At 40.6% G+C, this 14,207-nt stretch overlaps 1 protein-coding gene across 8 annotated transcripts in view; it reads left to right on the plus strand.

Annotated features, from left to right (window-relative positions):
* ESRP1 (epithelial splicing regulatory protein 1) overlaps nt 1–12,328 on the plus strand; it is a 44,393-nt gene extending 32,065 nt beyond the window's left edge. For 3 of the 8 annotated variants that reach the window (XM_081116955.1, XM_081116954.1, XM_081116961.1), the window contains exons 14-16: nt 3,168–3,318; nt 6,434–6,543; nt 10,573–12,306. In XM_081116955.1, coding sequence (XP_080973081.1) covers nt 3,168–3,318; nt 6,434–6,508 — 226 coding nt within the window. In that variant the 3' untranslated portion in view covers nt 6,509–6,543; nt 10,573–12,306. Of the gene's footprint in view, nt 1–3,167; nt 3,319–6,433; nt 6,544–10,572 lie in introns of all 8 variants that reach the window. The other 5 variants (XM_081116959.1, XM_081116960.1, XM_081116956.1 and 2 more) reach the window with 4 other exon arrangements.
* Nucleotides 12,329–14,207: the final 1,879 nt, after the last annotated feature.

Here is a 14,207-nt window from a genome sequence, read left to right on the forward strand (position 1 = left end):
TCAAATCCTTTGCACATTTTTTAATTGGCTTATTTTTCTTACTGTTTTTCAGTTGTAAAACCTCTTTATATATTCTAGATAACAGACCTTATAAGATATGATTTGCAAATATTTTCTCCCAGTCTCTGGGTTCTCTTTCATTTTCTTGATAGTGTGCTTTAAACCACAAATGTTTTAAATTTTGATGAAGTCCAATTTATTTTTCTTCTTTTCTCATGTATACTTTTGTCACATGTCACCCAAGGTCATGAAGATTTCCTATGACATATTATAAAAATATTGCAGTTTTAGCTCATATTTCGGTATATTACCAAATTAGAATTAATTTTTTTTATGTAGGATAAGATAAGGTAGAGGTCAAAATTCATCATTTTGCATGTGGATATTCCCTTGTTTCAGCACCATTTATTGAAAACTGTTTTTTTCTTCATCGAATTATCTTAGAACCCTGGTAAAAACTTAATGGACCATAAATGTAAAGGTTTATTTCTGGCCTCTCAGTTCTGTTCCATTGATCATTGCCTGCCATCAAGGGAGTACCACACCATCTTGATTACTGTCGTTTTGTATTAAGGTTTGAATTTCAGAAATGCTGTTTTCCTACTTTATCTTTTTCAAGATAGTTTGGCTTTTCTGGGTCCTTGGCATTTCCTTGTGTGTTTTAGACTCAATTTTATCAATTCTGCAGAAAGCCAGTTGGAATTTTGATAGCTATTTCATCTAATCTGTACAATTTAGAGAGTTTATGAACATGGGCTGCCTTTCCATTTATTTAGATGATCTTTTATTTTTTTCATAATGTTTTGTGGTTTTCAGTGTATAAGAGTTGCTAGATTTTTTTCCTAAGTAGTCTTTTTGATGCTATTGTGAATGGAATTGCTTTATTAATTTCCTTTTCGGATAGTTCACAGTAGTGTATAGAAATGCAGTTGATTTATTTTGTGTATTGGTCTTGTATCTTGTAACCTTGCTGAACTGGTTTATTAGTTATAGTAGTTTTTCAGCAAATTCTATTTTATTTTCTACATATTTAAGTTTACCTTGTCTCTGTCCTATCACTTTCATTCTATAGATTACTTCATTTTTGCTGATTATTTCAATAATGTAAAAGATCTTGGAATGTAGGTTGATAGAAAATTCTTATTCGCATGCCTTGTTAGTTATACAGATTGTTTCCTTTTCCTTGAGGTGCCTTTGTATACAGCAGGTAGCCCTAGTACAAGAAATATGGATGTGAATCCAGGTTGTGTTACGTTTGGGCTTCATCGGAATATGTGTACCTTATACATGGTGAACATAATTTTGAAACCTTGAATTTCCAGGTGGATAACTTTTATCTTTTTACTTTATCTTAGTTGTCGTTTGAAGTTACTAGATGCCTCCACTTAATTTATAGGTGGTCTTTAGCCAAAGGAATGGAATATACCAGGACAGGGCCTTGGAAGTAAGTTGTATATTATGGAAATGAACTGACTTCCATATCCAGTTTGGAAAATCTGAGTAACTAGTAATAAAATTACGTGGTCTTTAAATATTCAAGTTAGTGTTTATCAGACATTTGACATGAGCAGGTAATGGTCTTTGGATGAATGGTGGTTTTATGGGGGAAAGCATTGAACTAGAAGTTGAGAGGTCTCGGTGGTTCTCTTGGTTTGGTGAAGCACTGTTTGTGTGACCTTGGGAAACTAACTCTTAGTCTCCCGTTCCTACCTCTGTAAAAATGAGGAAATGTGGCTGTCCTACTCAGGCCTAAACAGCATCCCTCCTTCCCTCTCTGATCTCATAGTTGCACATGGATTGACTTTTAACAGGCTTTCCTCAGAGGGAGTTGTAAAAATCTCCCCAAGTGACCCTAACGGGCAAACAAGTTGAGGATCACTGCTTTAGAAACTGAAAAGGTTAAGGGCAGCTTGATGTCAAATAATATTTTCAGGCTCCCATATTTTTAAAACGATGAAACAGAATGATGGTTATGGAAATAGTGAAAGTGAAATAACACATGATTGCATGTATGGCTTATGGAGTAACTTGGCATGTTTAGTGATTGAACCCGAAGAACAGGGCTGTCAAGCAGGTGACTTGTTCAGGGCTGGCTGCTGTGCCATAAAAACATGGAGTCTGGAGCTAGGTGCATGTCTGGCATCATTCCTATTAGCCCATTAGTTAGGATTGTGTAGGATAGATCAGCTCAAAGGCTTTTAGTGCCTCTCATTTTGTGTTTACTTGTCTTTGAAATGGGATAGTCACTTACTTAGAAAGATTTATAAGGGTTAATAATCTAAAACTGTGGGTCTTTATTGCTCTTTAAGCTAATAACTTGTTTGAAAATTTTCCCTATATTTTCAGTTATGGGTTTCTGGCCACTAATTGTGGTGGAAAACAGATTGGGTGGGGAACAGGGTGAAACTAATTCTATAATACGGTGATTACTTGAGTTGCCGTATGAAGAATAATTAGGTGTTCACTTGGTATGTGTTCCTTGGGGGGTGATTGCTATAGATCCACCAAGAGGGACGCATACATCAGTTTTCCCCTTGTGTTAATGGTGATTGGTTTTAATTTGTTGTGAATTTCTTCCAATTTACCCAGCACCTCGTCCTCTCTCTTTTTTGTCAAGTTGGAAGGAATAACTCATAGGTGCCATAGTAATTTGCTATGTATTGTGCTCTGCTTGCTGTGCTGTACCTTTGCTTGTGTGTGTGGGTAGAACAGTCTGCTCCTTGGAAAAACCACTTCAAATGGTTTTGGTCTCTGTGGCTGTGGTTCTTGTTAGTCTTTTGTATTCATGCCATTTCCTGCCTTAGTATTCCTGATAACCAGCCAGTTAATCATCAATGAGCCGGGCTTTGGAAGTGGGGCTTTGTGGTTGAGTGACCTTAAAGGCTTAATTCTCTCCTTCCTGTTCCTTTAACAATCTCAGAGAGAACTGGATCTTTGGGGAAGCCCTGCGTTTAACTCTGCATTAATCCTTCTACCTTTCAACTTTTGGCTTTTCTGGAAATGTGGGACAGAACAGCTATGGTGTTCTTACCTGGCTTGGGAGAGAGAACTCTGAGAAGTCTAAGATCACCTTGTGAGAGTCTGTTTCCTTAAGTAACTAATGTTTGTAGAGTAAATATTCGACATTGTCTGTTCCTATTGGTTCACTGTACTTTCTCTTCCTTTAGCCCCCCAGGTTCGCCCAATAATCTTGGCTACTTCCCTTCAGCTGCTAATCTTAGCAGTGTCCCACCTCAGCCTGGCACGGTGGTCAGAATGCAGGGCCTGGCCTACAATACTGGAGTTAAGGAAATTCTTAACTTCTTCCAAGGTTACCAGGTCAGTAGCTTGAAGAAGAAAAATATTCAGTGCCCTTAATACTTGAGTTGATTTGCCTAAAGAATGCAGCCAGGAAAGAAACCGATTCTCTGAAACTCGCGTGTGTACAAGTGCTACCAGATGGCTTATAGAGGCAAAATGAGCCAGGGTCCGCCTGGAGGACTAGTGTGAGTGCGAACGTCAGACTCATCCCTTTGACAAGATTAGGGCGTTTCCTTGCTATTTTTACTATTTCAACTTAATCTGTTGGTGCCCTTTCGGAAAAGCTCTTTAGGACCTAGAGCAGTGTGGGTCTTTCAATCTAGAGTAGGATTCGCTAAGGATTTTTTATCAAAGTCAAGCTCCTTTTTAAAAAAAAATCCTCACCCAAGGATATATTTGTTTGTTTGTTTGTTTGTTTGTTTGTTTTTATTGAGAGAGGTGAGGAAAATGTGGATCTGTTGCCTCCTACCCGGGATTGAACCTGCAGCCTTTTGGTGTACGGGATGACACTCTAACTAAGCCACCCCGCTGGGGCCAAAGTCAAATTCTTGACTAACAGAAAAATACTTAACACATGGTGTTGAAGTTGAATATTTAAAAAGTTGTCAGAGGTCTCTCTGCCTATCCTGGATAAAACAAAGGAGACCCCATGAGTTTTTAGATGGTAACTCCTTAAAATGAGCTGTGGGATGCCCAGTGAGCCTTTTATGTAATGATCTGCAGGTTAATTCTTGTGAAACTGGTATTACTCTTGTCAGTTTCTCTACCACTGCCTGTATCCATCAGTTGGTTTTCTGACTTAAGCTGAAAAAATGGGATTTTTCTTTAACAATGAGCAAAATCTCCTCATTGCCATCTCATCTGAGCAGACACCTTTCCGTAAATCACATTATACCTAGAACCTGGATTCTTCTTTCTTGCTATATCTAAAAGTCATTATCATACAGCCTTTTAATTGCACTAATAGCAAAAATTGTCTTTCTTCTTGGAGCTGAACTTTGCTTGAGTCTTTAGAGTTGAGAAGCATAATTATCAAATCCTAAAATAGCCCTTGGTCTTTTACGGTACAGCATTTTAAGGCTTGTGCCTGCAGAGGCTGTTTTGCTGTTAGCATGGGTTTATAAGCTTGGTGTCCATGAATCATGGAGAATTGTGGAGCTCAACTAAAATTATCTCACTGGAGATGCCCCAGATCTACCACGTTACCATAATAATCCTAAAGGCTTTGAACATACAAAGGCTATTTTCTGACATGAGGAAAATCTGTGTCTGATTGAAAAACTAAATGAAGGTGGACATTCCTCCCAGAAGTATGATTTTTTTTTTCAGAGAGCAGTAGATACTTGGCTTCTTTCCTAAACAATTAAGCTGCCTGGCAGAAGAAGCCCTTGCAGAGATTTTTTTTTAAAGTTACTTTTCAGATTTCGTATCTCATTCATTAGATTATGAAAGGAATAGAGAGTTTTATCAAAGGCTTTTAAAAAGGCTGCTTAATCTTGAGGAGCAAACATTTGAGTTTTGCATTTTCCCCTATTTTTCAATTCTACAAAGTACAAGCAAATTTTTAGGTTCTAGTGGTGAGCTGAATTAATTTCTTTTTTATTTTCATGAATCAACTTTTACATTCACACTGAACGGAATTGCCAGTTGTGCACATAAGTTGGTTATGAGATTAAGCAAAATTGCTGCTATTACTAAGAGTGCCATGGCTGGCGTTTGTTGGTATTTATTTTACCACAAATTAGTAATAACAATTATTTCTAGATTTGTGGCTAAAATATTGGCATGCTCCTAAATTGTGATAAAATAACTTCAGTCTGCAGCAGTTTATCTTCCAGTAGCTTCTAAGGAGCCATCAGTGTTGGGGTAGAGTTATCTGATATCAAAAGCCGAAAGGTTGTCCAAAATGATTTCATCTCAAGGCATTTGACCTTCATTTCTGAAGTGCCTGGAATTTATGAATTGTCCCAATGAATTAGGATTATATAGGAACCTCAAATTTTCAGTTCAGTATATAAAATTATTCCAGTGTCATCTTCAGTAATTTGAGCTTTAAGATAGTTACAATGCATGCATTCAAAATCTTTTGTATAAGTATATAATTTACTTATATTAAGCAAGTCCTTGGTGATAATTGGTTGAGGGGATGAAATCTCTCAGTAGTTTGATTGTGTCTTTAAAAAATACATCTTGGTATAATGTATATGTCATTCTCTATACTTCTGTTCTCTTTAAGTACAGCTTTTGGAGGTATGTTTCCCCTACTCTCAGCACAATTCCTTCTATAAAACTATTCCAACGTAAGTTTTCCATACTTCATTAAGGGTGAGGGTCAGGGTGCAAAGCTGCAAAGGGCAGGGTTTCCACAAAGGGAAGAATTCTGGTGGCCTAAGCAAGATCACTAACTACCATGAGAACATTTGATGCTGAGAGTGCCATTCTGGTAATGAAAATAAACCTGTATCTATATTTTAGTTGATGGGTCTATCATTCTGAAATGGACTCTCAAGAATCCTTAAGGAATTCCCTTCACGTCTTTCATTTGCTCTTTTCATCCCTTTACTGTCAAAGATTTTGCATTTTCAGTAAGTGCTAGTTTTTGTTTCTCCTTCAAGTACTGACACATCATTATCTCTTTGGGCCTTTCACTGCTCAGAGTTTTACCTGCTCTCCTACTGAGATTAGATCAGTGTTACAGGTACATCTAATACGATTTAAAGTTGACAGTTGTTAGCCCATATTGGGCTTATTTTACTATACCTTGCAAATAGTTGGTGCTTAAATATTTGATATCTAGTCATACCTGTGGTATCATGGAAACTGTACTCTTAGCAGGATCTGAAGTGTTTGGTGCTGTTTACTGTGGTATGGTGCTGTGTGTTTAACTTGACTTCCATATGTTCAATCTAACTTTCCTCCTAGAAGGGATTTTTAAGGTATTTAGACATGTTAAGTAACAAATGAAGACTTGGGATTAACAGTTAATGTGTGTGACTTGTACCAGTGTTAACCTGTTTTCTGTCGTCTAAATGTCCTATAATTCTGTTGGTAGATCTGCTCAGTTGAAGCACTAACCATCCGTAGTGATGGTTTGTCCATCCTTTGACCCTGTTTGTTTTAACTTGCATTGTAGTATGCAACCGAGGATGGACTTGTACACACAAATGACCAGGCCAGGACTCTACCCAAAGAATGGGTTTGTATTTAAGGGTCCCAGCAGTTAGAGCATCCTCAGAAAAGAAGGTAAGGCTCTGTGATACAAAAGGTAAATTATAAAGGGCCAAATAGAGGTGAGGAATCTGCAAGTGTTCTTTTAGGAATCAGGTGAGAGGCCTCCTCTTTTCTTTAGTGCGACGTAGGTGTCAGAAATCCTGGAAGGGATGGAGACTGCAGTTAAGGTTGTCATCTAAGTAGGTAGATCTAAGCAACACTTATGGGTAACAGTATGTGATTTGGCATAAGGGGAAACTTTCTAATTTGGAAATTCACTTGCTATAGCTCATATGGACTATAGGTTAGGAATGCTTTTTTTTTTTTTTAATTGAAGTAAAAATCACATAACAAAATTAATCATTTTAAAGTATCCAATTTGGTGGTGTTTAGTTTGTTCACGATTGTACAGCAGCCATCTCTGTCTAGTTCCGATACATTTTTAGCTCCCTGTTTTCCCTCCTCGTAAACCCTGACAGCTAATCTGCTTCCTATCTCTGTGGATTTGCCTGTTCTGGATATTTCATATAAATGGAATTATATAGTGTGACTTTAAATATACATAAGGTAAAATTTACCATTTTAAGCATTTTAAGTGTACAGTTCAGTGGCATTAAGTACATTTCACATGTCGTATAACCATCACTACTATCTAGCTGCAGAACTCTTTCATATTCTCAAACTCTGTTTACATTAAACAGTAAATCCCCACTTCCCTCTTCCCCCAGCTCCTGGCAGCTGCCATTCTTCTTTCTGTTCTTACGAATTTGACTATTCCAGTAACCTCATACGTGGAACAACACACTACGTGTCCTTCCATGACTAGCTCTTCGCTTAGCGTAATGTTTTTGAGGTTCACCAGAGTATGAACTTGACCTGTTCCAAAATGACTGCAAGGCTTGTGTGTCGTATCTTTTTCTTCTTCTAAAACTTTGTCAGGGAAGGAACCCCGATAAAGCTTTTTTGAAGGTAGCTAGTTGTCTGTTTTTCTCTGCTAGCCTGTAGCCTTTCCTTAAAGGGCAGTGCGCCCTGGGTGAGGCTCCTGGGGTGGAGGTTAGGGACACCTTCTTTCTCTCTCATCGCTGGGTTTGCTGGAATGGGCTCGCTGACACGTTGTTCTCAAATTCTGCCAACGTTTTCATGGCTGAGGACTCTGTGGGCTTTAACCATATGGATTCTATGTTGAAGTCGGGGTTGCCAGGACAGTGTTGCCCTTGAGAAATTACAACTGAGGTCTTACCTTCTCACTCTGAAGCTGTGGAAACTCCAGGTCTGGGTTGGAAGTGATGATCCTCTGCCACTTTCACTGAGGTTTCAGAGAGCATCGTGCCCAGATCCTGAGCGGTGGGAATGGGGTGTTTCCTAGTGTAGTGCACAGTGGCAAGAACACACTATCCTAGCCTGTCGATACTCGCTTGGGTTCATACTTTGTCTCTCCATATGTTCTTTACTCACAGCCCTTAACGCTGTCTGTGAATTCGGTAAGCATACTAGCTGTCCAAAAATGAGTAGATTGAATAAGAAGTGATTATAAATGGAACCTTTTGATGCTACATTAGAAATGTCCTAAATTCTAGAGGTTGCCTCTAAATCTATCTTAGGCTTATATATTTGGGGTCATGGTAGAATAACAAATCAGGTGCTTTGCTAAAATCCAGATACCTGAGTTTTCTTTTTCTAATAACCCATCAGATTCATCTGCCTTTATATTGAGAATTGTAAAACATCACACAGGATACTGTGTGAAATACTTGGCATAGGTTATCTCAACAACCCTGGGAGGTAAGAATCATGAAAGTATTATGGGCTCACTATAAAGAATTGGGAACGTATAGACAGGTACAAAGGAAACGCTAATAATCCCACCATCCAGAAATAACCACAATATTTTCTTTCAGCTTTTTTTTTTTGGATGCCCTCATGCAATTTTAGACCTTGTTTCTTTCCCCTTAACTTTATACTGTGATTATATATTTACATATTTTTCTCATTCACCTAAATATCAAACTTAACATCACAACTCATATTTTATACCAACAGAGTGGCTTTCACTCTTATACCTACAACCCCATCTGAGTCTCAACATAGCCCTGTGAGGCATCAGGGCAGGTCCCCATGGTTCCACCTGACAGACGGGCAAGTTAAACCCAGGGTGGCCAGACACCTGTCAGAGCCATACGTTTGCCCAAGCTGACCAAGGGAGCCAGAACTCCTGGCTTCAGGCCTGGGGCTCTTTTCCACTGACCACATAAGAGCACTGTAGAGTTAAGTGACTGTCGTAGGCTGAATGGTGGCCTCAGATATGTCCATATCCCAGTCCTTTGGAACCTGTGACTATTTACTGCCTTATATGACAAATGATACAATATAAGCATTTTGAGAAGAGTAGCTTATCCTATATTATCTGGGTGGGCCCTAAACGGAGTTATAAGGGGCAGAGGGAGATCAGACAGACACACACAGGAGAGGAGGAGGCAGTGTGACCATGGAGGCGGAGTCTGGAGCCCAGGAACGCCTGCAGCCACCAGAAGCTGGAAGAGGCAACGACTAGGTTGTTACCTAGAGCCTCTGGAGGGTGTGCGGCCTGGCTGACATCTTCATTCCCGACTTCTGGCCTCCAGAATTGTGACAGGATAAATATCTGTTGTTTTAAGCCACCAGATTTGTGTTAATTGGTTAACAGCAGCCTCAGGAAACTAGTATAGTGCTCTAAAAATGGATTGAAAGAATGACACAGGATCAGATAAAGGTAGCTTTTCACTTTGTTCTCCCTCTAGTTGCTTTGTCCCCTCAACCCAGCCAATATCTGTTGAGTACTCCAGGAACTACTGTGGGTGGTATGCCTCCTCTTTCTCATGAAATACCCCCAAGGGCATCTCTCAAGCCATTGACAGACCCTAGCGCCCTCCAGGGAAGGAGGTTTGATAGCTAGCTAGACAACTTCAGGTGGCCACAGTGTTTGGTGTTTCACTACCGTCAACACACACACAGACACACACACAGGTGACGTTTCACTGCTTAGTAAAATAGGCATAAATTTGCTTCTACATGTCTTTTTTTGTGTGTGTGGAAATTGGGTAGATTGATGAGTGTAAACCAGTTTTAGAAACTGCAAGTTTTTATTATTATTATTATTTTAAAATATATCTTTATTGATTTCAGAGAGAGGAAAGGAGAGGGAGAGAGAAGGAGGGAGGGAGAGAGAGAGAGAGAACAATGATGAGAGAGTCATTGATCGGCTGCCTCCTGCACACCCCCTACTGGGGATTGAGCCTGAAACCCAGGATGTGCCCTGGCCAGGAATCGAACTGTTATCTCCTAGATCATAAGTTGATGCTCAACCTCTGAGCCACACCAGCCAGGTGAAACTGCAGTTCTTTATAAAAATAAGTAGCTATTTTGTTGCTTGTAGTTAACAATAATCATAGGGGCAATGTTTTTGACTATTACCTGCATTCCAAACATTATTCAGATTTCACCAGTTTTTCCACTAGTGTTGTTTTTCTACTCCAGGATCCAGTCTGGGATCCCACTTTGCATTTAGTTGACCTGTCTCCTTAGTGTCCCCTGCTTTATGTTAGCTTCTCATTTCTCCTTGTTTTTCCTGACCTTGACAATTTTGAGGTATAGTGCTTTTAGGTGTTTTGTGAGCTGCCCTTTACTTTGAACTTATTTGATATTTTTCTTGTGGTTGGACTGGGGTTAAGTCCATTTAGGATGCCATAACAAAATTCCGTGGCCTGGGTGGCTTATAAAAACAAACAGTTATGGAGGTTGTTTTGATAGTTTCCTTTGCCTCTTGGGAAAACTGTTGTCTACATTGGGTATTTTTGGAGACTCTTGCAATGTGTTTAGAAGTTTTATACCAACCCGCCCCCCCCCTCCCCCCCACTCGATGGAACTTCTACTGGAGAGTATTTTTCATACTTGGCCTCTTAAGTTTACAGTTTGTATTACTTTGTAGATTGAAAATGATCTGTCTTATGTGAAATAATTATGGCTGCTAAGGATTGGAGATTTTCGAGACTACAATAGTTCCTTTTATTTGTGTTTTTTTTCCAGTGTTTGAAAGATGTATGGTGATCCTGAAACCATCAGACACCAAGTCATCTTCTAGCAACTTCAGGGGAAGTTTGTCTACACTCAGGCTGCAGTATTTTCAGCAAACGTGATTGGACAGGGGGCCTGAGCCCTCTCTTTTGGTGGAGTGGAAAATTTGAGCCAACGAAGCCAAATCCTATAGCAAGAAGCATGTGTGGCTCCTTGCTGATTGCATTTAAAATGTGAATTGGAAATTGGATGTCTCCATTACTTCCAGCCAATGTGGCATCATGGGTTTTTCTTAAGTTTTATGTCTTGGAGAAAAAAATACTCCGCTTATGTCTACTATCTCCACCAAGAACTCTGTTCTGGAAACTTCATTTTTGTGTGTTCCCGCTCCTCTCTCTCCACCTCCCTACTTTCTACACAATCATACCCTCTTACTAAGTAATTCAAGAGTAAGGTCTTGGAATACTTAAATCACAGACTTTAGAAATAAAATTAATATTTTTCTCAGTTTCTTGGCCATCATGATGTCTTATAGTTAAAAACCAATGAGAACAATTTTTTTAAAAAAATATGTCTTTATTGATTTTAGAGAGGAAGGGAGAGGGGGAGAGAGAGAGAGAAACATCAGTGATGAGAGTGTCATTGATTGGCTGCTTCCTGCACACCCCCAACTGAGGATCAAGCCCAAAACCTGGGCATGTGCCCTGACCTGGAATTAAACCACCATCTCCCGGATCATAAGTCAACGCTCAACTGCTGAGCCACGCCAGCCAGGCCCAATGAAAACAATTTTTAAAACACTTTGGGATAAATTAGAAATAGCACACCCACCACAAAAGATACATAGTTTAAAAGTTGGATCTTTTTTCTCAGCAGGTACCAGTTGTAAATAAGAATGAACTCTAGGGGCCAAAATGCGAAACCAAAAATGAAGCAACTGCATGTAGTTTGTAATTTCTAGTTTGATCTGTAACTGAATATTGTGGCTTCATATGTATTATTTTATATTGTACTTTTCCCATTGTTGATGGTTTGGACTTTAATAAGAGAAATTCCATAGTTTTAAACCTGACAAAAAGAATATTTGGACAGTGTATTCTAGACAGCAATGTACTAACTGAAGTGAATGCTTGTATATATTAAGATAGCCTTAAACCTTCTCTAATGCCTTAACTATCAAATAATGAAAACTTTTTAAAGCTAGGATTAGAGTCAGCATGCTAGACTGGGAGGTGAACACTGATCCCCTTGGAGCAGGTACTGATGCTGTCAGTGTTTAGCACCGTGTTTAGCTGTGTTTATGCTAGCTACAGAAGTGCAATATTAGACACTAGCTAGCTAGTATTGCTGCCTCATTAACTCCAAAGAAGAAAACGGAATTTGATTAACTCAGTGCACGTTTCTTTAAGTTACTCATATTGTCCTTTGCTTGAATGCAGTGCCATGCGGATTTTCGTGGCTGCTAATTTTTATTTACTTTGCATTACTTTGACTAACACTTGGAGAGCCAAACATCCCCTCTTCGGCTGACCAGGAATAAGGAATAGCCCTTTAACTGCAGTAGGAAAAAAAATTAAAAAACAACAATTTTGTGTGAAAATCGGTGATAACTGGCACTTAAGATCAGAAAAAAGTTCTTTATACTTGATGCCTTAAGATGCTGTCTGCCCAAAGCTCTGAAAGACTTTGATAGGCAGTAATATTTACAATACTACTGAGTTTTTGTAGAATATTTACATTTGATAATAAAACCCACCTGTTTAATCTCAATGTTTCCATTCTTTTTTATTAGAAGAGCTACAGTGGTGGAAGGGCATGGGCAAGCCATCTTTTCCTGAGGTGGTAAGATTGTTCCCTAGGTTTACACTAAGTATTTGTAAAAGCTATCAATGATAAATGCACTCCAGATACAGCACAAACATCCTTTGAGGGTTAATTATTGAAACTCTGTGACATTTTTAACTTATGGCAGTCAGAGATACTAATATTTGGTCCTTGCATTTACTGGACCTCTATTTGCTTGACAACTTGAAAACCTATTTAAGGCACATAAAATTAATAAGATCTAGAACTTTAGTGTTTCTGAATTCCACATACTTTTTTTTTTTTCCCCCAATCACTGTCCGCGCTGATGCCGAGTTCTCCAATATTGTGTAGTCCAAATTCTATTTTTTAGACCGTGGTTAAGTCTTGATTGACTGCTTCCATATTATATATATATACTATATATATATGATATATAGTATCACTTATTTGACATATAATCTTGTTAAAGAGCTCAAGTGTATCAATTCTGAATTTCTATTCTAACCACAGGCAGGAGGTATGTTCACTCCATTTACCCTCATTAAGCATTCACTGAATAGAGTTTAGTTCACCTGGGAAAGTTTTTCAGTCCCAGCCTTTGCCAACGTCATTTACGAAAAGGGAACAGTTGCTTTCAGGTTTGTAGTCAGCGTTGGGTCTCTGCCACCACCTGCAGGAGGTGTCCGGCTCTAGGCAGGCTGAGCTGACCCAGGCTCCTTTTTCTTTGATGTCTCTGGCAGGCACCTGATGTTGCCCAGGCTCCTCCCTGCCCTCCCCAGAAAGAGTTGCCTGAGTTAAACTGGTTTTCCTGCTCCGCTCCCTGAAATAGAACCTCAGTCGCTGCTCTTCTCATGGCAGAAAAGTAGGAAGATGTGGAGTAAGGGTGGTGGGGAAGGAAGAGAGGGAGTAAAGATGGGAATGTATAAAAGGAAGGCTCAAGGTCCAGCTCTTAGGTTTATAGTTAATTACACAGTTTCTCCCTGCTTTCATCAGCTCTTTGGGGGAAATTTTTAAATATTACAAAAGTAGAGAAACTAATGAACATCATGTATTTTTCACCCAGCTTCAGAATTACGAGCTGCAGGCCAATCTTTCCACACAGTTGTACTATTTTTTTTTATTTATTCATTTTTTATTTTTAGTTTTTAAATATGTCTTTATTGATTTCAGAGAGGAAGGGAGAGGGAGAGAAACATGAATGATGAGAGTCACCGATCGGCTGCCTCCTGCGCGCCCCGACTGGGGGTCGCCCCGGGCCTGTGCCCCCACCGGGAATCGAACCCGATCTCCTGGGTCCTAGGTCGACGCTCCACTGCTGAGCCACGCCCGGCCGGGCAGCATTATTGTTTTAAAAATAATGCCATGAAATGGGCATTTCCTTGGTTAAACCCTAGGCTCCGAGCCTGCGGGGCTGCAGCCAGGGTCCCGGCGGCCCCGCCCCGCCCCGCCCCGCCCCGCCGGCCGCAGGCTCGCACCGGCCCGGACGCGTCTCCCCTCCGCGAAAGGGGCGGGCCCGGGCCTCGCCCGGAAGGCGGGCCTGACGGGGCTCTTAGCGCCGAGGCCAAGCACAGAAGTCACCGCGAGCACGCTCCGCGCCCGCCGCGTTCAACGCCCACCATGGGCGCGCCTCCAGCCTCGACCCCAACCCCCCGGCGGGGGCGCGGCCCGGGCTCCTCGCCGCGCAGGCGCAGGCGCAGGCGCACCGGCCTAACGCGTCCGCCGCTCTCCGCGCCCGGCGCTCTGGTACCCGGGCGCCAGGGGGGAAGCGATTGGCGGAGACACCGGAGGGGGCGGGCCCGGAAGTGGGGGCGCGGCGGCGTGGAGCGGGCCTCGGGCGGCGG

Source organism: Miniopterus schreibersii (genome assembly GCF_964146895.1).
Source record: "Miniopterus schreibersii genome assembly, chromosome: 17".
NCBI lineage: Eukaryota > Metazoa > Chordata > Mammalia > Chiroptera > Miniopteridae > Miniopterus > Miniopterus schreibersii.